This window comes from Phyllostomus discolor, chromosome 1 (assembly GCF_004126475.2).
Source record: "Phyllostomus discolor isolate MPI-MPIP mPhyDis1 chromosome 1, mPhyDis1.pri.v3, whole genome shotgun sequence".
Lineage (NCBI taxonomy): Eukaryota > Metazoa > Chordata > Mammalia > Chiroptera > Phyllostomidae > Phyllostomus > Phyllostomus discolor.
In genome coordinates this window covers 15,688,710-15,713,195 of record NC_040903.2, presented here as the reverse complement: position 1 = coordinate 15,713,195, position 24,486 = coordinate 15,688,710, and the positions used below count along the sequence as shown (strand labels likewise).

The 24,486-nt window shown below is 35.6% G+C and overlaps 1 protein-coding gene across 2 annotated transcripts in view; it reads right to left on the bottom strand.

The window, feature by feature from the left end:
• STIM2 (stromal interaction molecule 2) overlaps positions 1 to 24,486 on the bottom strand; it is a 136,951-nt gene that overhangs the window by 18,541 nt on the left and 93,924 nt on the right. For both annotated transcript variants that reach the window (XM_036019604.1, XM_036019598.1), the window contains exons 4-7: positions 10,464 to 10,575; positions 6,643 to 6,758; positions 4,213 to 4,390; positions 3,519 to 3,696 (exon numbers count right to left, since the gene is read on the bottom strand). In XM_036019604.1, the coding sequence (XP_035875497.1) occupies positions 3,519 to 3,696; positions 4,213 to 4,390; positions 6,643 to 6,758; positions 10,464 to 10,575 (584 nt within the window). The remainder of the gene's footprint in view (positions 1 to 3,518; positions 3,697 to 4,212; positions 4,391 to 6,642; positions 6,759 to 10,463; positions 10,576 to 24,486) is intronic.

Below are 24,486 nucleotides of genomic sequence, written 5' to 3'. Positions count from 1 at the left end.
GAAAGGACAAAGCAGGAAGAGACAACCCATTCTAGAAATAATTCACTTAAACTAGGAAGAGTTTCAGCTGAAGATACGTAAAGATCCACGATGGGATCTACGGAGCATGTACACACACGCTCAGACCTTCAGACAGAATGATGAGTGAGTGATGGAGGACCCTGCTTCCTTCTGGAACACCATGACTGCAAACTAATTTTCCTCAAGTTAAGGAAGGTGGCTAAAAATCTGCTCCTAAACTAACATGTAGAAGAGCGTTTGATCTGAAAACCCAACTCATCTAAATAAGCTTTTGTTGTGTGCCAGATTAAACTAAGAAGAGTACAATACACAAACTTTTGATACAGAAATAGAAGAGCTGTCAGGTCCTGTAAGAAAAATTGTATGTAGAAAAGTATTTTTTAAAACTCCGAAGTTTTTTAAAAAGTTCACAATGGACACTAAGTAAACAATTCAAAAACCAGACGTTAAGAGCAAAGATAAGATAGCTCACTCACTGAAAACAAACCCTAAGCAACATTTGCCCGACACAGTTCACTGTGCAACGCGCTTGGGACAATACTGTATTTAATAAGGAGTTTGGCTAAGCTGCGTGGCGTCCCTGCTAATCTCCCAGGAAGAGAGAATTTGAGCTCAGGTCCTGTGACATGCAGGTCTACATAACACCACAGAGTGCAGGGCTGCGGGCCCTTCTTCTGACAAGATTTTAGTGCTAAGGTTTCTATATAATTTTCATTGCCAAGGAAGTATACAGAGAATCTCAACAAATTTCACTCAAGTTCTTCTCTTTAATCATTAAGACTTTTCTTAATGTTATATCTACAAATTTATTACTTCTAAAAGATCTCGATAAACACATTTAAAACAAAATTGATACATTTCTAGCATAAACCGAGGCTTTACAGTGTTTTGATTGACTGTCAAATAACTTCTCAAAATTTTAAAAATCCTAACCTTCTAATAATAGCAACCATTTTAACTATTTTCTCTGCTATTTCTCCTAAAATTATTATTTGACCTAAATTCCAACCCTTAGTTTCAATTGCACGGTTATTTATTGGGGAATGGATGCAATAAAAATTGAGTAATTAATAGCTTTTACAAATATGAATATTATTTAAAAGTATAATTATTATTTATATAATTTTTGTGTAAAACAGCAATAAGTAAAAACATGGTGTCACAGAAACAGCCTAAACATCTGAAAACCTGGCTTCTAGATTCAACTTTATTACTTACGACCTCTGAGACCGTCAGCAAGTTCTTTCCTTTCTGAGGCTTAGTTTCATGTATTTAGAACAGGGGTACGACCTGCCCTGACTTTAGGCTTCATTAGACTTTAAGAACAAAATAATTTTACAAGAAAAGAATTTACGCAAAATATAAAGTGGTAGTATTATTCACCCAAAAGTTTTTAGTGAAAATAACACATATAAAATATGTACCAGATTCTCCTGCATTCTAACTTTGAGAAGTTGATTATTCCCCAGACAAATGTAGTTAATGCTTCAAACTATGTGGAATTGTGGATCATGTGACGTTACACATAAATTAATCTCCCAGTTAAACTTACCTTTGTCACTTAATAGTTGTGTGACCTATGGCAAGTTATTTAACTTCTTTACATATCTGTAAATGAGGATAATTTCTATGCATTGTGAAGATTAAAATTTAGGAGCAAACCATTTGCAATATGTGTAGTAACACATATAAACACTCATCAAATTGTGTTTCTTATTACTATAATCATGTTGGACAGAGTTCTTTTTAAATACCCATTTCTCTCCCTTAAACCACCTCTTACTGACTCAGGATCTCAGGAGGATTAGTATGTCTGTACTGGGACATGCCATAGTAATCTTAGGGTCTATGGAATGCAAGGTCCCTAAGCCAAAAACCTGAGATGAGAATGTTAATGATTCTTGGGTATTCTTTTATATTGTCTCTTCTCCCTCACTGTGAGGCAGTCACCTATAAAATACCACTCTCAGTCGCTATCAGTAGAAGAATTCCTACTACTGCGTTCTGATTTGCACTATCAGAAAACAGCTAACAAGCTTTTAATGTGGTACTGAGAACAAATCTAAGTTAGAAGTCTCAGTGGGAACAGGCAGGCAGTTCTCACAGGAGTGAAGGGCAAAATATCTAAGTCTTAGACCCAGTATAATTTTGGCTAGTGTGTGTGTGTGTGTGTGTGTGTGTGTGTGTGTGTCTGTCTGTCTGTCTGTCTCTCTCTCTCTCTTTTTCTTTTCTTTTTTTTAACTCCCTATTCTTTACTATGTTCTGTCTGCAGAAGTTTTTCCTCAGGGAAATAGGACCTGACTACAAAATATGTCTAGGAGGCAACTTAAGAGAACACACTTCTTACAGGGAAAACATCAAAAAATAGATGTCTGGGGTAGGAGGGAAAGAACAGTTAACAGGAAGAGATGGTTGCATTCAGTCAAAAATGATGAACTCAAAGGAAATAGTATTGCACACAACATTTTTTGCAGGGGTTGATATTGAAACTCATTAGATTGTTATTCCCTATTAAGCACTTGACTGAGAAGGCAACAATGTTTTTGCAAAGTGGGAAGCAGAATACCTAGGTTCTTGTCCCTGGTTTACAACCGAGCAACTCTCTAACCTTGAAAAATGCTTTCTCATCCTCATTTTGTTCCTCACTTTCTTTATCAATTATGAAAGGGTCAAAGTCTAAAGCAGAAGAGGAGACCATGGAAGCAGAGGTTGGAGCGGCGTGCTTTGAAGATGAAGGAGGGTGCCATGAGCCAAGAAATGGAGGTGGCCCCTAGAAGTTGGAAAAAGCAAGGAAACAGATCCTCCTCTAGGGCCTGCAGAAGGAATGAACTCCCTCGGACCTATTTTATACTCTAACTTCCAGAACTGTCTGATAATAAATATGTGTTGTTCTAAAGCCACTAAGTTTAAGGTGATTTTTTATAGCAGAAATAAAAAAACTAATACATTGCCTACAATTAAATTCTTTCAGAATCACCACCCAAAGGACTACGCAATGCCTAAATGCCTACGTTCCATCTTCAGTAAATTCATAATGGAAGCAGATCTTGGAAAGAATATCCTTTAGACGACCTCAGAATTTTTAGCAGATTATATTCTAAAACCATTATCAGGACTCAAATGGATGGTCAATAGAGATTCTTTGCCTTTACAGAGAAGTTTAACATGAGATATACTTTACTAGGTTACAGTTGAAAACCAAAACATATTACAGATATTAAATTAAATAAATGTCTTAAATTTACTAAAGATAATTAACATGGCATGGAATAAGGTTTCGCGAATGAAAGAACATGATGGCAACTTTACCTTTGAGTTACTACTTTGTGATTTTGCTATGAGGACTCTGATCAATGTAAACAATCTGAAAAATGATTCTGTGATTAACAAAAGATGAGTACACAATGCAATTAAGTGTAGGAGATTGAACAGAAACAAAAGAACTCAGAGTGGCAGCACAAATATCCTAACAAATACTTGCTGTAAGACATAAATACCTGTTCCAGTTCCTGCTCTGCATACTGACGTCTACTCAGTTCACTTTCCGCTCCCTCCCTCAGCTCTTTCAGCCGACAAGCCTCCTCCTTCGCGTAATTGATTTCATCCATCATTTTGCGCTCTAGATTTTGCTTTTCTACAGCAACATTCCTGTTTTCTTCCTGAGCCTTTTCGAGCCTTACAGAACAATAAAAATGTAAATTCCTCACAAAAGTTGCCAAAATTTCACTTTGAATGAAATATAAATGTGTATCAAGCAATAGGACACATGTTTCCATCAAAATTTGCAGAATTTTCTATTAATTTTAAGTTTGTATGATAAAAACATCATGCAGCCTACTATACACCTATTCTGGTTATCCTGAGTTTAAGACACAGGGATAGCAGGGAAATACTCTTTAGCAAAGAGACTTTTAAGAAATACAGAATTATTTATATCATGTCAAAAATATAATTTACCTCCACATATAACTCCTCTTATATATGGTTGATTTCCACTGGTCTCTACCCATTTATTCCCTAGTGCACACCTTCATAATAATCTGTTACTATAACAATACAATGGTACTTTTGTAAATGTGTGAAATGAAGTGTACATATATTCCCGATGTATGTACCAACCTAAATATACATGTGTATGCACATGTCCATATTACATCTTCACAAGACTTACAGTTTGTTTTACTTACTCACCTCTCTTGTAAGTCCAACAGACTTTGCTCTGCAGTTTGGAGACTCTCTAAGTCTTTCATCATTTTTGTAACATGTTCTTTTGATGTTTTATTCTGCGTGTAAGCAAACCAGCAACCTCCAACACCAATTACTATAGAAACTGTGAGGATAAAATCTTTCATCCAGTTATGAGGAGGGCCTATGAAGAGAATTAAAGATGGTTAAATTAATCTTTGAGTGCAACAGAATCTCAATATACAAGACACTTTTTTTAAAACTAGGAGGCATCTAAATATAAAACACAAAAATGTCCCTCCCATATAAAAGCTCTAGCTTTTTAAAATCCTTTCTTCAAATAATCAATGTGCTTATTACACCTATTTGATATACCAGGCTACAGAAGAACAAAGGTAAACCAACATGGATGGACATACCACACACCTTCGGGAAAAGGAGGTAGTAACAGAAGTCCTGGGGACCCCCCTGAAAAAGCAGCAGCACTTCCCACCATGTACTGGGAATGGTCCTCTGGGAGACACAATGATTTAACTAATAAAATGTATTATTTGCTCCAAAGAAACACCTGAAAAACTGCCTAACTGCCCAGACCTCCAGCAGGAAGACGTTTTGCATGTTTGATGAGATGAAGAACCCTACAGAAAGGACAAGCTCCTATGCTTACAACTCCAGGGTGCGTGTACAGTTACACAGTGTGATAAACAGCATGCTCTATGCCAGAGACCCTCAGGGCTGGGTGTTTCCAGAGTGCATGCCCTAACCTACAGGGAAAGAGATGCACTGCACAAGGCTAAAGTCTTAAAGGATTTATTTCTATTTCTGCTTCAGACTGAGAAGTTCAGCTCAGGCTCCAGTTCAAATATGAGCCCTCTTCAGGCTGAAATGTAATCACCAGAAACAGCAATAGGTGGGCTAGCCCCAAACTACAATATGTACCACAAACTAGCAAAGATTTTGGTGAAAACACCTTTAAAATATATCTCTGCTCATTTATCAATGCTAGTTTTTTATAAATCTAACATGGGTCTTCCAAGTATAGGGCTCATTCAATCAAATAATAATTTTAAGACAAACACATTGAAAAGGTATTTATTAAAACATTTTTGGTTTATTAAAACATTTATCTTCAACATTCCCTGAGACTCGTCTGGGTCCTTTTAAAACAATAGTGATATAATGGTTGCCCTGAGTTAATATAAATATTCCTGACCAAGTTGTATAGAGAGACAATTCCCTATTATATAATTCTTACTTTCACCAACCATTCACATGAAAAAATTAGAATCACACAGACGACACCCCAAGAGATTCAGCAGAAAACTCATGCAAGGGAAGGGTTAAAAAGGCTATCATCTCCACGGAATGCTCGGCATTTCAGTAGTGTTCTATTTCCTAGGGTTTGTAATTTCCACCAACAGTACATATCCACCAACCCTCACAAAGGGAAGTTCCAGCTGTTTCACCAGCTGCTCTTTCAGCCTGAGCCAAAAAAGAACCACCAGTGAAGTCATGGACTCCATCCAACTACCCCAGCAGCCCTTTTTTAGCAAAGCCGCCCCCTAGACAGTATCACAGAAACCTGCAGGTCTCCTAACTCCAAGAATGAAGGTAAAATATACATTAGTTTCCTAATTTGTAAATTATGGAAGTCATTTTTCTTGTATTAATTTTGTTATTTGCTTTTGGCTACTGAAAAATGAAACGATTTCTCTAAAATGTGTACTCTTCAAATGCTTTTCCCCAAAGCTTTCTGAAATTTGAAATTAAATGAAATAAACATATGAAACTTTCCTTCTGAGAAAAGTATTCCTGTCAAATTAAAGAAATACAGTTTTATTTTCTTTATGAAAATGACAGAGCAATTTCTTAACTGTTCTTCTTCAAACAATCTAGGAACAACTCTCCACCTCGTGCTTTTGCCAGAACACTACTACCTTGTAAAGGCAGAACACTTGCTACTTTGTGAAGTTCCAAAGTGGGTCTTTGTTTGTGATCTATATCGAAAAAGATATTTTCTTGGTGGTTAATGAAATCAAGTTAAGTTCCATACTTCATGCCTTCAAGATGGGTATATTGCACCATTTTTTAAAGGAATAATTTTCTTCAGTGAACATCCAGCTATAATATCAACATTAAAACTGGTATAAAGAAACAAAGTTTTAAATATAGAAATTTAATTCTAATTTATCAACTAACACAGTTTTTACAACTTTTTATATCAGTAACCAGCTTTGAAAATTTCACTCTATATTTCAATGACCAAAAGTCCCATCCTATAAATCTTTTGTTTTAAGACAGTGTTAAATTTCTTTTACACTTAATAGATGATTCTTCTTAGTGGTCTACTACCTTCCTTACTTTTTCCTTCTTTAGACAACAAATAGATGATCTGATTATTCTTTTGCACCATACTCTGTGAGAGCAAATACTAACGTGTCAGAGGTCCAAACAAAACCACATCCAGTGCCTTGAGCTGAAGTTTTTGTCTGTGACTCCGGTCGCTGATTTTCAACTGAGAGATCATAAATGAAGGTTCGTGTACTGCTATCCTGTTCATGTGAAAAACACATACACATTAAATACAAATATTTCTAGTATATAAATTTAAATATTTGAGCAACATAATCAATACTTTACATATTAATGATAATTACTACAAGACCTCATTCAAGTGTGATTTAATGTTATTACATGTATCCAAAACATTTTCAGTACAAACTTAGTTGTACAAACACTCCTGAGTGTTAATAATTTAGTTTAGCTAGATTGATATTTTTGTTTTCTAAGGTTATTTGGTTCTGTAACTTAATATGATTTTTAAATTTATCAAATTAAAAATATTTTATAATTATTAATTATCTGGCATCTTAGTGTCACTTCACAAAGAACAAGAAAGCTCTAAGTAATTAACTTAATGTCAATAGCAGACTTTTAAAAATAGTTCTCAATTTAGATTATTGCCTTTCTTTAAAATTATCTAAGTCTATACTTTTACAGTCTAATATTTAAACTGTTTAAAAATTAAATCCACTGAAGTTATAAGTGGGAAGCAGTCATTAGTAGTTGGAAAAGTAATTTGAAGGATTTATGTAATAAGAAGTACTGAACCATTTTATTAGCAATGAGAAAAAGTATGTAGGGGCCAAAACACAGGTAAAATAAAGAAATAAAATCACTCCGATTTGGACTCCAAATCCAAGTAGCCCAGTAGTCAACTGAGATTTCTTAACAACCAAGTATGATGCCAATAAAGACTTCATAACGCAAAGTCTAATAACAATAATAATAAAAGTGTTAATAACAGTGACAATAAAAACAAGCATGTGTTATGTGCTGGGACCTGTGTCAAGGTAGTGAGAGGCTGAATAACTTGCCCAAGGTTACATAATTATTAAGAGACAAGGCAGAGATTGAAACCCAAATGTGGATGATTCCAACGATTGTACCTGAACGATCACATTTTACTTAGGAAGATATCAGAACCTCCGATTATGCAGAAGTTACAGGAACTCCCCTGAGGCTTCTATAAAACTTATTGAGTGAAGAGCTCTAACTTTCCCTTTACAAAATGCCCTCATCTTCTCCACAGGTATCTTACGTATACGCTCCTGTTACTCCTTTAATATAATATTTATCACAGTCCTTGATAAAACTATCTTAGCTCTGTATCCCCAAATCTAGCATGGGGCTTGGCAAAAGTAGGTGCTTGACAAATGTTTGTATAATAGATGGATGAATGCATGGATGGATGCATGAATGAATTCATAGCAATACTATCAACAGACTAACTTTAAGAAAGACAATGAGATGTAATAATAAGAAAACTATATAACAGAATTTTATGCCAAGTTCAACATGAGCCCGGAGGTGGAAGTGATTCTACCTGAGAGGGTGAGGATGTCAAGAAAGTTGACACAGGTCTGAAAGGAATGAGCAGGCATGTTATCAGGTGAAGAAAGCCTTAGTACAAGCTCTGGTATAAGAATTACAGTACAGAAAATACCCCACAGGGCTTAAGATAACCATTATAACTAACATAAAACTAACATAATTTTGGCTACCTATTTCAGAAGCAATGAAATTTTAATGTCACAGAAAGGAAACAATATTTGATTGTTTTAGGCATGTGTACATCTGGAATGTGTAATACACTTTCTTATACAGTCTTAAAAACAGCTCATATCTAGAATTACCCTACATAACTTACGTGGTTGTTTGTGTTAATATTACCTATTTAAACTGACTTATCTAATTGTATTTCCATACAAGAGGGGCTGGATGAAGGGTATTCAGTTTCCCCTTCTCCTGCACTCAAGGAGACTCCAGTGGGCTGACCTGAAAGTGTCTACATACATTAACTGTGCTTCTGTAGAAACATGTTCACTATTTTTAAAATTGATTTTTATTGACCCTGATTAACTGTGTATTATATCTCAACAATTCTACCAGAACTTGATGTATCTCCGATACTCTCTATTTAATCAAAAGAAAAAAGTGGCTAATATTTGCCCGTCAGTAACTGAGTGGATCAAAAAACTGTGGTACATTTACACAATGAAATACTACACAGCAGAAAGAAAGAATTCCTACCCTTCGTGACAGCATGGATGGAACTGGAGAGCTTTATGCTAAGTGAAATAAGCCAGGCGGTAAAAGACAAATACCATATAATCTCACCTATAAGTGGAACCTAATCAACAAAACAAACAAGCAAACAAAACAGAACCAGAGACATGCAAATAAAAAACAAACTGACAGTGACCAGAGGGGAGGGTAATGGGGGGAAGAAAGGGAAGGGTCAAGGAACATGTATACAGCACCCATGGACAAAGACGGAGGGACAAGGATATAATGTGGGAGGTGGGGGTGGGTAGGGCAGGACAGAGTAAGGGCGGGGGGGGGGGGGGATTGGGAACAACTGTAATTGAACAACAATGGAAAAAAAGAATCTCCCCAAAGGACAGCATAAGAAAAATAGAATGGGTTCCTCATAACCAGGGTAACATATGTAACTCGGAAAACCCTAATCTCATTTTAATTCTCTGTTATTTTTTGGTTTTAACTTAGTAACTTGTCTGGTTATAAGCAAGAACTACATCTTACTTAATTTTGTCTTCCTTCCAGCATCTAGTCGCACCATGAACATAAAAGATACCCAATACACACTTGCTGAACTGACTCTTACTCCCTGATTTCATCACTACGGTCCTGTGCACAGTAAAATCAGAAATACTGATGTTCATATTCAGAATACATTTAAGGAAAATATGAAAACTTTCAACTTGACCCAAAATACAAACTTTAAATCAACAGAAGCAACTTTTAAATAAGGTATATAAGCAAACTGATGAGAAATACAATATGCCTGTTTCATCATATATAATGATTAGATAGTAAAAAAGCGATTAAAGTCTTTGGTATCAAAAACAATCCAGGGAGAAATAAAACATAACCAATCTTGTAACGTAAAATTTTGGTAGAATTATTTCAAATTTTAACAATTAAATCTTTAAAGAGTATTAACTAATAGAGATTTAAAAAATGTAATTCAGAAAACTAGTAACAATTAATTATAAGCATATAAAGGATAAATTAGCATCCTGTACTCTGGTATCAGATCACCTGTATTCAAACATTTTCTTGGGCAAAATGTTTAACTTCTCTCTGACTTGTTTTTTTGATCTACAGAATAGGAATTAATAATATATACTTCATTTTAACCATGAAGCTTAAATGAGATAATATAGAGTACCTCTATGTAGTATATACTTAAAAATGGTTGCTATTATCTACATTTTGTTTATTAAATTTAATTTTTAAGGTTTAACTTATGGCCACTAAGTAGTTACTGCTGTTACTAAAAGAATACCAGTTCAGAAGAATCTGTAAATTAATCTATTCAAAAAATCTTTTCATAAAGATGAATCTGTGTCAAATAAGTTTAATATTTACCAGATGATCAGAGGTTGACCTTTTGATGTTATCTAAAAAAGGTATAGCTGGCCCACCTCCTCATTCTCAAAATTACTTTTCTTGGGTATAAATTTTTTAAAGGTTATTCTTGTTTAGACAAGAAAAAATGATTAAAACTTGCAAAAACTCACACCTTAAAAAATTAAAGAATAGATATATTTATAGTACTTCCTTTGAGCTCTTAGTCACAGAAGTAACTTGTAGATTTGGCAATGAAAAGTAACATGTAGCATATAATTTTCCATGAGTGGAAAAAATACATTTAGATAATAAAGACTCACCTGGGAAGTGTTGTTCCTTTGACATTATTATCTCTAAAACTCTTCTCATATTGGGGTAGTTCAACAAATTCTATCAACCACTGAAGTGTGTCATCAAGGGTCCAATTATGAACTACAAGACATAAATGGGGAAGGCATATTTTATACATGGCTGTTTTATGTATATAAATTGTATCTATATATACACACACATATACATATATACAGAAACACACACACATAATTACTATAACTTCAAAGGAAATAAAGATGTTAGATTCAATTTTTCAATTCAATCAACACTAAGTACTAAAATGGTATTAGCATTCTATGGGGGCTAAAAACAACAAAGACATACCTCTGACCCTTAAGGGCATACAACTACAACAGAGAAAACACATAAAAGAGACAACATACTCGCATAGTGAACTATAAAATAAGCATCTATGTAAATTTTGTGCAGGATGAAACAATCCACTATTTCCCTGAATATATTTATTTATCCTTCTTTCCACATACTACAATAAACCTTCTAAGTATCAGGTTCTACTCTAAGTACTGGGAATATGGTAATAAACAAGATGAATAAAGTCCTTGCCCTCATGGAGCATAAATTATTTTGGGAATGAGAAGGGGCAATTCATGAGAGAAAGAAGAAAAGGGGGTACAGATTTCAGGTAGTCATCAGCTATTAAGAAAGGAAAGAGGGAAAGATGTCACGATAAACCTCTCTGAAAAGCTAAACTGAGACCTAGAAATTGCAAGGAGCCAACATTGTACTGATCTGGATTAAAAAATATCTCAAATGAAAGGAAAAGCTAGTGTAAAAACCTTAAGACAGAAATGAACTTTGGCCATGGTTTAGAGATAGGAAGAAAGCAGACAGAAAGTCCAGATCATAAGAGGATTTTCAAAAATTCTGGATACTTTTCCCATTTCAATAAGAAGATGGTATGGATAAAATAATTTATGTTGTTAAAATATAAGTCTCTAAAATGTGAATAATGGATTATAGGAAACAAAACTGAAAACAGAGAGAAACAGGAGACCATTCCTTATATATCCGTCCAAGCAAAAGAGATTGTTGTCTTGAGCTATGGTGGTGGTAGAGACTATGGTGACTTGTGGTCAGACTCAGGACATATTCTGGGAATAATGCTGTCAGGTGTGCTGATAACATGGATGGGGGTTGATAGCTAGAAGAAAGCCAAAAAAAGTACAGAGGGTGGTGCCATTAACTTAAATAGGAAAGAATGGTGGGAACAGACTGGAGAAGCAAGTAGCGGCAGGTGGTGGAGGTCAAAGTTCTGTTTAGACATGTTATGTTTAAAGTAGGTATTAGATATTTAAGTACAGATAAACAGAATCCATCAGACATGTAAGTCTGAAGCCTAGGAGAGGGCGAGGTTAGGAATGGAGATATAAATTGGGAGTGATCAGCATACAGATTAGACTGAGCGAAGACAGCTATATTAATAACTAATAACCCTAAAGATTTCTAAGAGACTGACCCCAAATCATGAAGAAAATGAGAGCCAACATCTCTTCTCCTGCTCACTGAGTTTGAATTAAGCTTTCTATTGACACATGCACTTTTTCCTTTAAGGCTTATAAAAACTACTTATGAGGCACTAACATGATTATCTCCACTTTGTAGATTAGAAACTGAGTAGTTAGTGGGAGCAAAACAGTTAGTAGAAAGACTAAATATGAACCCAGGCAACCAACCTCTGGACCTGACTCTGTGCTACCCTGAGAGCAATAATATTAATTAACAGTAGAGATATAAACAAGCAGTTAAATACAGGAAGCAACTCAGACATTTTTGTTTGAAGAGTATGAAGGACAGTAAGAGTTTATCCAAAGGAAAGGATGCAGGCACACTTAAAAAAATGAAGGGCTGCATATTATCTGTATTTAATTAGAGGATTTTAGAAAACAAAGTGCTTATATACCACAGAAAAGGTCAAAGGAAACTGAAGGAAACAAGTGAGCAATAAAGGCAGATCTGGGACCCATCTGTGTAAAACTAAATCTGAGAAAAGATCTTGCTGGTAAAACTACAAATTATTAATTCATTTTTATAAAATTAATTTTTCACAATATGCCTTTTTCATTATTAAGAGAAAAAGCTTAATTAAAAATGAAGATAAATTCACTGAAAATTGCATATGGTAATTGATAATTTTATACTGGGACAAAGCTTTGACTATTTCTTCTGTGTTCTCTCCTGCATGTGTTCCTACCATAAGCTTGGACATGTGCCTGGGGCGGCTGTATCGATTTAGCCAAATAACTCAGAATATCAGCCAAAGATTCAGGCCCTGGGTACCTTCCACTAAATTTAACAGATTCAAAGTAGCCTCTTTACCCTTTTTTTTTCTTTTCTTTTTTTTTTCTTTTTGCTTCCTTACTCTTAAGTTTCTTCCTATTCAAGATGAACTGCCAGGAGCATTACCCTGTCTTGACTGCCAAGAAACCAACAGTTTGCAGCTGCACCTCACACACCCACACAAAAACCTCAGCCAAGAAAACAGGATTCTCTGTCACTTCTAGGCTGTTCAACTATCAACAGCAAAAATCCCTAACCTAAACACACCAGGACATCAAAATATTCCCTCCACTATAATGAGCCAGGACAGAAAGACAGAAAAAATCAAATGAAAAATAATTCACAGTTAAAAGTACCCCAATCCTAGTATATTATTCTATCCAGTAAACTGAGTGTTACAGGGGTTCTAACGTAATCTTCCTTATCATGAATATTCACAACAAAATTCTGATGGACAGCACACACTTCGCTTGGGAGGGGGGTCCACTCCTCGTGCTGCTTGATTTCTTCAGTGACGCCTTCACTTCTCTCCTCGTGACCAGGGCTTGCATTTTTGTCTTAGCCTTTTCTGCTCCAAATATACTAATTAATCGTCTTCCAATTCTTAGGACAGAACATTCTATGTCCTTCCTCGGGGCTTTGGCACATGCTGCTTCATCAGTATGAGACCCTTTTCTCCACTCCTGTGACTCGCCTTCACCTATTTACTTTACTGAGTCCTCCTATCTCAGTTAAAGCTTTTAGGAGAGCCTTCCCAAACACTGCTATATGATCATAGATCACTCAACTTTTTATGCATAGCATTTAACTAATTATATTTATTTGTAAGATTATTTCAACATCTGTTTAAATCCACTAAAGCATAAGCTTTTTGCTCACCATTCTATCCCTACCACTTGGTACATAAAGAGCATTCAACAAATTATTTATTGGGTCCTCCTGAATAAATGAAGTAGAACATGTACAATTGACAGGTACTATGAAAATGTATTTCCACAATTTAGTAAGAAGAACCTAATAACCAGAAATAGAAGTCTGTATGTATAAGCAATTCTTGACAGCAAAGGAATTACTTATTTAAGAATTATCTGGTTCTTTTATTACATGCCTCTCACTGCTCTTTCCATATGTGCTGTTGTTAAACAGCATTTCTAGCAGAGGGTAGGCAGGGAAAGATACGGTATTCCTTTCAAAATACATTTCCCTATCTGAAAAGCAACAAAAATGCCAATTTCTACATTTTTTAACACATTCTTTCTGCAACAAATCATAGCCAACACTATTGGTTGGTGTCTCTGAGTGATTTGGGGCAATTTATTGCAAGACCAGCAGAGAGGACTCTGGAAAGAGTCCTGATCCCCATTCCATCTGTGCCACTGGTTCACTGTGACATCACAGACAGGTTATCTAACTATGACTCCGTTTCTCTGACCTCGACCACCTTTAAAAGTCATTCAAATTCTGTGTCTATGTATGATTCCATTATAACAAGCATGAGTTGGAATTTAAAAGAGTGCTAAACTGTTAGCCTAGAAGAGTAGGTTATAGAATACTGAGAGGAAAGAAGTCCCTAAGACTTTCAGGACAGCAGTAGAAACTGCTGCTAACATTTATAATATGTTTGTTAAACCCCAGGAGATTTGCAAATGTTATTTCAAATACTAATTGCAGCAACCTTAGAAGTAAGATACTTTTTTCATCATATTGATCCTAAAAAGTTTATGAAGGTAAAATTCCTTTTTTAAAAGAAAAAGATTTTATTTATTTATTTTTAGGAAGAGGGGAAGGTTAGGAGAAAGAGAGGGAGAGAAACATCAATGTGTGGTTGCCTCTCACATGCCCCATACAGGGGGCCTGGCCTGCAACCCAGGCATGTGCCCACATCAAACCGGAGGCCCTTTGGTTTGCAGGCCTGCACTCAAATCACTAAGCTACGCCAGCCAGGGCTTGAAGGTGAAATTCTTAATTAGAGATAACCAATTAGTAAATGATCCAACCAGGTATCAGACCAAGTCTGTTTCTGGAGTCATGAACCTCTGTGCAGTAGCAATGCCTCTTTGGAGTTAGGTTAAGTGATAATCATAATCCAAATAACCAAATTAGGCACTACAAGCAGACAGCTTATGCTCCAGTCATACCTGCGGTCATATTTCCGGCTTTCTGAATGAGCCATATTCCTCTGGGCCACTCCTTCAACCTGGAACGATTTTTCCTTCTCCTTCCTTCTTTACCAGGCTTGCCTTCATCTTTAAGAATCAGACCAGAAACTCCTTCCCTACAAAGTCTTAACTATCCACCCTTTTCCAGATTACAGTTGCTCTTGTGTTCCCTGATCTGATCCATATCTGGTCCTGGATTTATCACCTATTCCAGTGTGATTGGCCATGCCTGCCTTACCTCCTAGATGATGAGTTCCTGAGGGCAGGAACTTGTTCTTCTACCTACTGCGGTAATTATTATCAGCATAATGCTACATTCACTTGCTACAGGATTTTACATTTTTATTGTACACTTTCAGATGTTTTTATTTAATCCTCCACCAACCAGACTTAAGAGATAGCTGTTACTTCTACAATCTTATATGTGGTCAAGAGAGGCCAAGTAATCCCACTTGTGATCACACCTGTCTAGGAAATGGGAGAGCTAGAATCTGCACTGTAATCTTCGGACTCCAAGTTTACTACCAATACAGGTAGCTCTTGATTTCGAACAATAACTCACTGTTTAAAAATTGAAACACATTTTCTCATACAAACAAACCTTTCATTCAATAGTACTAATAATAATACGAGAGTCAACATTATATATAAGTAATCTGTCACAGGCAATTGCATTAGTGGATTCAGGACTCCACTATACACATCATGTGTCCATCATGAAGGCCTGGAGGCAGTAACACAATAGCTCAATGGAGCTCTGCCAGTTCTTCAACATGGGGGTAGCTCCTAAGACTTAACAAGGGGGCTCTGACAGACTCAAGGGCAAGATTTCAAAGAGCCAGAGGATTCCGAGCTGGAACAGGGCTTCAGGGCAAAGGAGAGGGTGGGGGAGAGCAGAGTAGGGACAGGATGGCGAACAGAATCAAATCTCTAGGAGATCAAGGGGTATGCAGATGCAGGATGTATGTGTGGGGGCACACACTTATGGATTTTCACAGGAACAGAGACAAGATGAGGGGTCTCCTTTTCATCATCCCTCTCCCTTGCTGTTATCAGCAGGGCTATTTCTACCATAGGAAATAATGTTCCTGGTTCTGCACCAACATCATTTTCCTTTCTTCCCCTCCTACTTGCTACTGTCAGTACCACTACCATGTAATTATTTTGGATGCTTAAAAAAGATGAAAAATGATAACTACAATTTTATAAATTATAAAAACAAAACATAAGAATGCATTAGACAGCAGTAGGTCAGTAGAAATGGAGAAAATGAAGAGACAGTAAGGGCTAGAAATACCCAGCAACCAGGAAGTAAGGGAACTAGCAGTCCTGCGGCCACCCGGCTGAAGCAGCCTTCTACAAAAGACAGGAGAGCCATACACACAGGTACACCTTCAGTTGTACAAACTAGGTTGCAAGTAGAAGAAACTGATTGCTCCCTCCCCCCTTAATTTCTGTATTCCTACCAAATGGCATATCATATGTGCTGCCTTATTTTGCAACGACTTGCCTCATCACATCTTGTATTTCTAACATATTATATATTATAAACTTCCATCACAGGCACAATGCAGCCCAGCATAAAGTTGCCATTTAAGTAATAGCTGAATGTATAACTGACTTTTTTCTTCCTTAGAGACAAGAATCTGTTTTGTTTTGTTTGTTTTAATTTAGAGAGAGATGAGGAAGGAAAAAAGGAGGGAAAAGAGGGAAAGATGGGGAAGAAGAGGGTGGCGGGGAGACAGAAACATCTATCGGTTGCCTCCCGTAGACACCTCGGCTGACTGAACCCACAACTTAGGTGTGCGCCCTGACTGGGGATGGAACAGCAACCCTTTGGTGTGCAGAACAACGCTCCAACCAACTGAGCCACCCAGCCAGGGATGTTTTATTTTGTTTTTAGTTGTCTACTTGCTCTCCCATAGTTGTGTGAAAGACACACAACACTGTTTTCATTATATCTTATTTCAAAGAAGCACTGGAAAATCCTTGACTCTGAAACACGATCACAGGGACCTATATAACATAATGACAGTTAGAAGGTGCCAATTTATAGCTGTGTATTTGGCAATAGGATGAGGTAAGAATCTGTATGTGCTTCAGTCCATCCCTGCCCTAAGCAAACATGGCATACACAAATCAGTGTGAAGGACAAGCATTAAAAGATTACTTGCTGCTTTCATCTGTAACAGGGAATTTATAAAACCAATGCACCCCATACACTTAGCCATATACTCGCAGTACTGTATTTTGTTGTGTATAATGTGCATGTTTTTGCCCAAATTTTTGAGGGAAAAATAAGGGTGCACATTATACATGAGTAGAACCCGAAATAACTGGTATCTGTTCTTGTGTTTTGTAATTATTCGTTACATAAAATTTCTTGTACCATAATATGTTCAAAAATAAATTCTAAAATTCCTTTATAATATAAAAAACAAGTATCTAAAAATAAATAAATAAAATTAGAATTAAAAAATTAAAACTAAAGTTTTTTTCCTGAAAGTTTGATCCAAAAACATGGGTGAGCATTATATACGGCAAAACACAGTGAGTTACAGACCTAAAAATACAAAACAGCTTACTGAAGTATCACCATATTGTTTTCTTCTGCTATATTTAATATAAATTCATGCTGTCCTGAAAATCTTCAAAGACAATGCATGAAATCACCTACATACTGTGGAAACAAAACTAATCTCTAAAGTATTAGTGTGCATGTAGAAACATGTTAATAATAGCAGTAGCTAATATTTTATGAGTACTTGACAATTTCCAATAACTGTGCAAAATGCTTTTAATGAATTATTTCATAAAATTGTTTCAAGATTCCAATCTTGGTTTAAAGATCAGGAAACCAAGGCTGCTCAGAGAACATGAGTAACTTGTCTGAATTCACACACCAAGTAAGTAGTGGAGACAGAATTCAAAACTCTGTTCTCAAAGCCCCAGCTCAACCATTAAGCTCCCCTTGTTCTCCTTCCCCGGCATGCTGAGAAAATTTCCAAATACAGCCAAACTCACTATTAGTCAAGTCGGACTTTGGAATAAGACACACCATACATTTATTCTGCATTTTACTTAATAGCTCTCCTTCCAGTTTTTTAAAACCACTAAATCCTAAATTTATGATTAAAAACCATTCGTAATGTTGTTCTTAATTTTAAGAAAGCCACTGGCTGCCCTGGCAGGTGTGACTCAGCTGGATGGATATTGTTCTGTGATGAAAGGTTGCCGGTCCAATTTCCAGCCAGGGCCCATGCCAAGGTTGTGGGTTCAGTCCTTCGTAGAGGTGTATATGAAACACAACAAATTAATATTTGTCTCTCACATCATCATTTCTCCCCGCTTCTCTCTCCCTCCCTTCCCCTCTAGAAAGAAAGAAAGGAAGGGAAAGGGATGGAGGGACAGAGGGAGGGACACAGGCAGTGGCATAACTAATATATTTTAGAGAAGTCAACTTCTGATATCATAATACAGTACTGTACAGTTAAGTACTTTCCATTAAAACATAAAAACATCTTTATAAGTATCAAAGGTTTGGTAAAAGGGTCAGGGAGGAGAAAGAATAAACATTAATAAAAGTAACTATATTTAAAGTTGGCCATATGAAATGGTCATTGAAAAAAGTTCCTATATTTTGAAGCTTCTGATATATGAGCTAAAAACTAGTCAGAAAAATATCTGAATTATGGACACTTATATGAAATACTGTATTCTAAAATATGAGTGCACAGTAGTATTCATCACTTTTCTAAATTTAATTTCAACTGAGAATTTCAAGTTACATGAAAGCCTCAGAAGTTCTCTTTACAGTGACAGACATACATACTCACCACAGGAAAATGCCATAACCCAAGGTTCAATATGGCAAGACTTTGATAGAAAGCAAGTTTAACAAAATGTAATATAAACATAAAAGTCACTTTTTAAAATATGAAAGATGAAAAAATTTAAAGCCTTCCGCATTTCATCTTAGCTTAGTTTAGAGATGTTGTGGTGCCACTTCTGAGTGAAACCTGACATGACCAGCTGCTCAGCACAGTCAAGACAGGCTTATCTTTAGAACGGTGCCAGAATGGGAGCTCCTCGTTTGCTCACTGGTCAGTGGAGCACGTCTCTATAACATGGACTAAATTCCTGCAACATGCTATATTTGGACATCTAAAAGCCACAGCATGAATTTGGGAAGTCCAGATCATTACTAGCTGTACCAAAGAGAAATACACCCTTTCTTTCAGGAGTTCCTTACCTTTCACCATGCAAGAATACATGAAACTTTTAAGTAGACTAGGTAAATGCTGGTGCATGTCTGAACATTCAGAACTTAAAAATTATCAGTGTGTTCTCCTCCCAACAGTGATACAATGGTCACTACAGAGCGGCATTACTACTTCTTCTGTTCTAAACTGCAATCTTCTTATTTTTAAACAGAGTGCACTATCAACCTAGTTTCATGAACATGGTGAGAGATAATAAAGTCGTATCTTAAAAGCAGAAATTGGAGAAACATTGAATCTCAAAACTACATTACTGTTCAGAAGATTAACAAAACATATTTGAAATGACTTAGGAATTGTAAAGTGTTCTACAAATGTAAATTTATTATCATAATAAAATAAATAATCAGAATTTTTCTAGTCAGGGAAATTCAAGGAATATCCTTCCTTTATGATTCAACAAAACCAGTGCACTCAATGGCCATAAGGAAACTAAATGTTTAATCAAGTTTTCCTAAATATGTCACTGAAGATATCACCTGAGGGACAGAGTGACTGAATCTCTGGGTATTCTTTCTTTCATTTCATACTTGATCCTCAGCTTCTTTCCTCTTAAAAAAAAAATACTGAGCAGAGAATAAAAAGAACATTTTGCATCAAATAAAGGTAAGTTCTATAAGGACAGACGATATTTCTTATTCACTTCTATTATTTCCAACATGTTATACAATACCAAAAGTATAGCAGGCATTAAATCAATGTGGAATGGCAGCTACATCTTAGGAACTCAATTAGTACTTACAGAATGGATGAGTGAATAGATGACAAAATGATTCTACTAAGCAAAGCTGCTAGAAAAATGCCACCTTCATTCACCCTTTTTACTGGCATTTCTACAAAAAGAAATCAATTATTTCAAAAGTACAACTACATTTTATAAAATAGAGGGAATGCTGTTTTTCAAAGAATATGTTTAACATAAATTCTACTTCCAAACGATAGCTTTACAAATTTTTTCTTTAATTTTCTGCTATTAAAATGATCAGAAATGCTCATTTTTTTTCTCTTGGAATTTGAAAGTTTCTTCCAAAGATTTTCTGTACAAATAACTAGGGCTTCTTTTATTTAGCAAATATTTACTGAGTATATGGTAATTAATGACAGGCAATGAATAAAATAAATGTAAAACATCAGAGTCAATATTGCCAAGACAAGCAGAAAGCTCAATGTAAAAAAAAAAAAAAAAGAAGAAGAAGAAGAAGTAGTATTGATGTATAAAACCCAGTTAATATTTTCTAAAGGGCATAAGAGGCCTCCTAAAACTTAGGCTTTCACACCTGGTGGTTACACAATCTCCAGATAAGAAAAGATATTACACCCCTAACTAGTTAATGCTAGTTTCTTCTAGAATAGAAAAAACACAACCGATTCCAATAACAGAAGCATTTTCAAAATAACTTTACTCAGAAAATTTCTGTTTGGCCTACAGTTTTTTCTAGTACAATTTACATTTAAAAATCTAACAGTTCACAATACTATTAGGTACATGTACTTGGTATATATATTTTCCAATCAAGGCTCACTTACCATACACAGTAGTGCTTTAACTATTTATTATTAATTCCAAAACAACTTTCAGGAAAAGGCTGCTTGTTTTCTGAGTACTGACATAATGGTTAAAACAATAAAATACTAAGTAGCCTCCCCATTCACTGTGGTTTTTTTGTCAATAGCTAGAACTATATGAGGAAGAAAACATGTGAATAATGTGCTTCAATGAAAATAGACTCATTAACACGATGACACTATATAGTGTACACTCTGACTTTCCAAAGTTTTTTCCTATTTTCAAATTCATTTCAAAACCCTTCAATTACCCAGCAACCTCCAGGTAGCATATAAGAATGGGAAGACAGATAAGCAATGATGGCCAGAATCTCCATAATGGAGACACTGGGGCGGTGACTCTGTGAAGGCAGAGATCTGCACAAGGCAGTCTCCTGAGTGAGGTAACAGCCCATTAGGGTCAGGAGGCTGGCTGTGTAAGAAGGGACAGGGCAAATAAGAACATATATTGATGACAACACAGCTAGGTTTTTCAGTAAGTGAAAGGAATTACAAATAGGGAAAGAGGTTAAGCTAGAATTATCCCACGAGTATTGGTATCAGAGTGAACTCTTAACTTTTAATATAGAGAGAAGAAGTATAGGTGTGTGCATTTCTTCAGCGTCCATTACAAGAGCTTGATACAAAACACCTCAGCAGGTCTGAGCACACCTAATACACAAACACTGGTTTCTAAATACCACCGCTACTAAAAGTAACAAGGAATCCTTGGAGAAATGCTTGTTTCCAGAGCTAAGGCTAAGAAATAACAAAATGAGCCTGGAACATCTTTTTGTGCTAGAAATGAAGGGCTGAAAAAATGATAGGGATATACATATAAAAGAATGTAGGAGCCAGCTTGAAAGGCTTCTTACTAGCCAAATTTGGGATAATTTAAGCCTCAAAATAATAACAAATTATAACCCACTGGAAAAAAAAAAACAGGAAAATGGGAATTTGGATGCTCACACTGATGTAAATAAATAAAAGCAGATCAATCTTCAGAACAATCATAAGATTTCAGATGCATTATTTCTCTAATTTCTATTTTCAAGATATGTCTGTTATCACCCACCATCTTCACAGAAAAAGATGCTGATGATACACTGTTTAAACCTTTTTCTCACACTAGAAAGCAAATTAATAAATAGAAAGAATGACAGAATTTGAAATATTGCAATCTGGCAACCATCAATGTAATAATTTAGGCAAGAAACATCCATGGATGTTAAAACTTATGGGTAAAATGGTATGAGGAATACGATGTTACAAATTTTCCAAGTTTCTTTTCACACACACACATATATTTATTAATTACAAAGGTGGAGATAAAGTAACTTCATAGTTACAGAAATGTAGCAGATGGCATCTTGACACCATGTGCCACTCAATATAATGAAAAGAATCATTTCTCCCACAGTCCAGCCCAAAATGCATGACCTGGATAAAATCATGAAAGCATCAAACAAATCCTAATTTAGCTACAATCTACAAAATGACACTTTTGAAAATTAGTCACCGAAAACATGCAAGTCCAGGAAATACTAAGAAACTGCTCCACACCAAACACAGACTACCGAGACAGATAACTGTGTATGACGCCCACTACTGGATCCTTTGGCAAAACTGGAATGAGGGTCTCTGGACAAAGTGCTTGGGGGAGCTCTTTGTTCTGGTCTCGTAACTTTTCGCTAAATTTGAAATTCAATTTAAAAAATTAAAATTTATAAATAAATCTTTCAATTATTTTTCAATTATGTAGATAGAAACTTCTAATAATTGCTAACTTCTATTATTTATAGCTTGTGTTTTTTTCTTTAAAAAAAGTATAATAATCTTTTCATAGCAGCAAAATAAGTAGCAAATACTATTATAGTCCCTTATTTGCTACCAATTACTGTTCTAAGTCCTATGTATTCATTAACTCATTTAATCCTGAACATACTCTTCTAAAGCGGGTACTATTATTAGCCACATTTTTTAGATGGGGGAGTTAAATGCAGAAAGATGAATGTACTTGCCCAAGGTCACAAACCTACCAAGTGTTAGGTAGAGACTCGACCCCAGGCAGTTAGTAAAGCTCCACACTTACTTTGGGATATTGTCTCTCTAGGAAAGGGTAACAATACCTTGTGGTTTCTTAAGAGATCAGTGTCTAAAAGATGAGAGGCTTCAATGATTATGAGGTCTCAGAATGTACAAAAAGTTACTTGTTCAATACTCACAAGTACCAGGCTGAAAAAAACATAAGATTAAATTTACAATTTTGGAAAGCTTCTAGTATGGATTTAGGGTGTTTATCTAGCAAAGAACTAATATAAAAATATCTATGATACCTTTTGAGAACTAGAGTTTAAAGGAAAACCAATTCTCTTGACTTTGCTTGCATTCTGGAACAATCTACAATTTTAGTAGTCTTTTTTAGAAGCATGGCGATTATATTGGTTTAAAATACTAAAACAATGAAACTTTATTAATTCTCTACTTTTATAGGCTGGAGTTGAAATAACCTGTTCCATATTTGCTTTGCTTTTTCGAATTGTCTATTTAATAATTCTAAGTTCTATTCCTTTGTATTTCTTTGTTCTCTTACAATTGACTTGTTTCCCAGATCTGGAGTGCTTGCCAGTTTCAACTTTTTCCCCCCCAGGCCCCAGCTGTGCCAATGGGAAGAAAGTAATTCTGCTTACTTTAGTGAAACAATGTTGGAGAGAAACCAACAAGTTATTACCAAATAATTAAATTCAGAGTTCTTCTTAAACTATAAATTGCCTTTTCTTATAAGGGTTTTCGATGCAAACAATATAATTTATCATCTAGTAAATATGGATTATTTATTTTAATGGAAGTATTGGCAACTAAAAAGAGTAGAAGTGATCTCTAAATCCTGCCTAATCCATTTATTTGCAACATAAACAAATTCTTATATTTTAGAAGACAAACACCATAGCCGTTTGTAGTCTACACATGTCTTCGTTGGACACAAGTGCTATAATATATTGTACCAATTTGATACTTCAGAGAATTCTGTTCCTATTAATGTAAGAAAAAATCAAAGATATTGCTAGCACTATCAAATTAATTTTTGAAAAAATACTATCCAAATTTTCATGAAAATATAGAAAATTCAGCACTGTAAACTATAAAACTATCATTTCATAAGGTAGCCTAGGTCAGGGATCCACAACCCCCATGCCACGAACTGGTACTGGTCTGTGACCTGTTAGGAACTGGGCCGCACAGCAAAGCTTCATCTGTATTTACAGCCACACCCCATCACTCCCACGGCCACCTGATGCTTTTTTAAAATACTTATGTTCCTCTTACACAGTATAGACACGTTTGGGGATCCTGGGTGAATGCAGTCAGAGTTTCACCTTGTCCAAGTAAAAAGTGGCATGCAGTAGTGAAAATCTGTAATAGTAAGGAAGGTTTTGGAAAGCGGGGAGGTGGGACAGAATTTACTGATACAGTTTCCAGTGTTGAGAACATTAGTCATTTCATTAAAATACCAAAATAGGATTTAATAAGACATCTATATTTAGAAAATGATATACTCAATTATCATAAAATTCAGAGTGGGCCCAAAAGAAGAGAAAATCCTTGTGACCCATGCTGCTAGACCCACAAACCTACCCCTGGATCTCAAATAACCTTTTAAGCTTTCCTTTTAACTATTCTTCTCAAAGTCTAGTTCCTCTTGCTCATCAATCTATTACGTATTACAG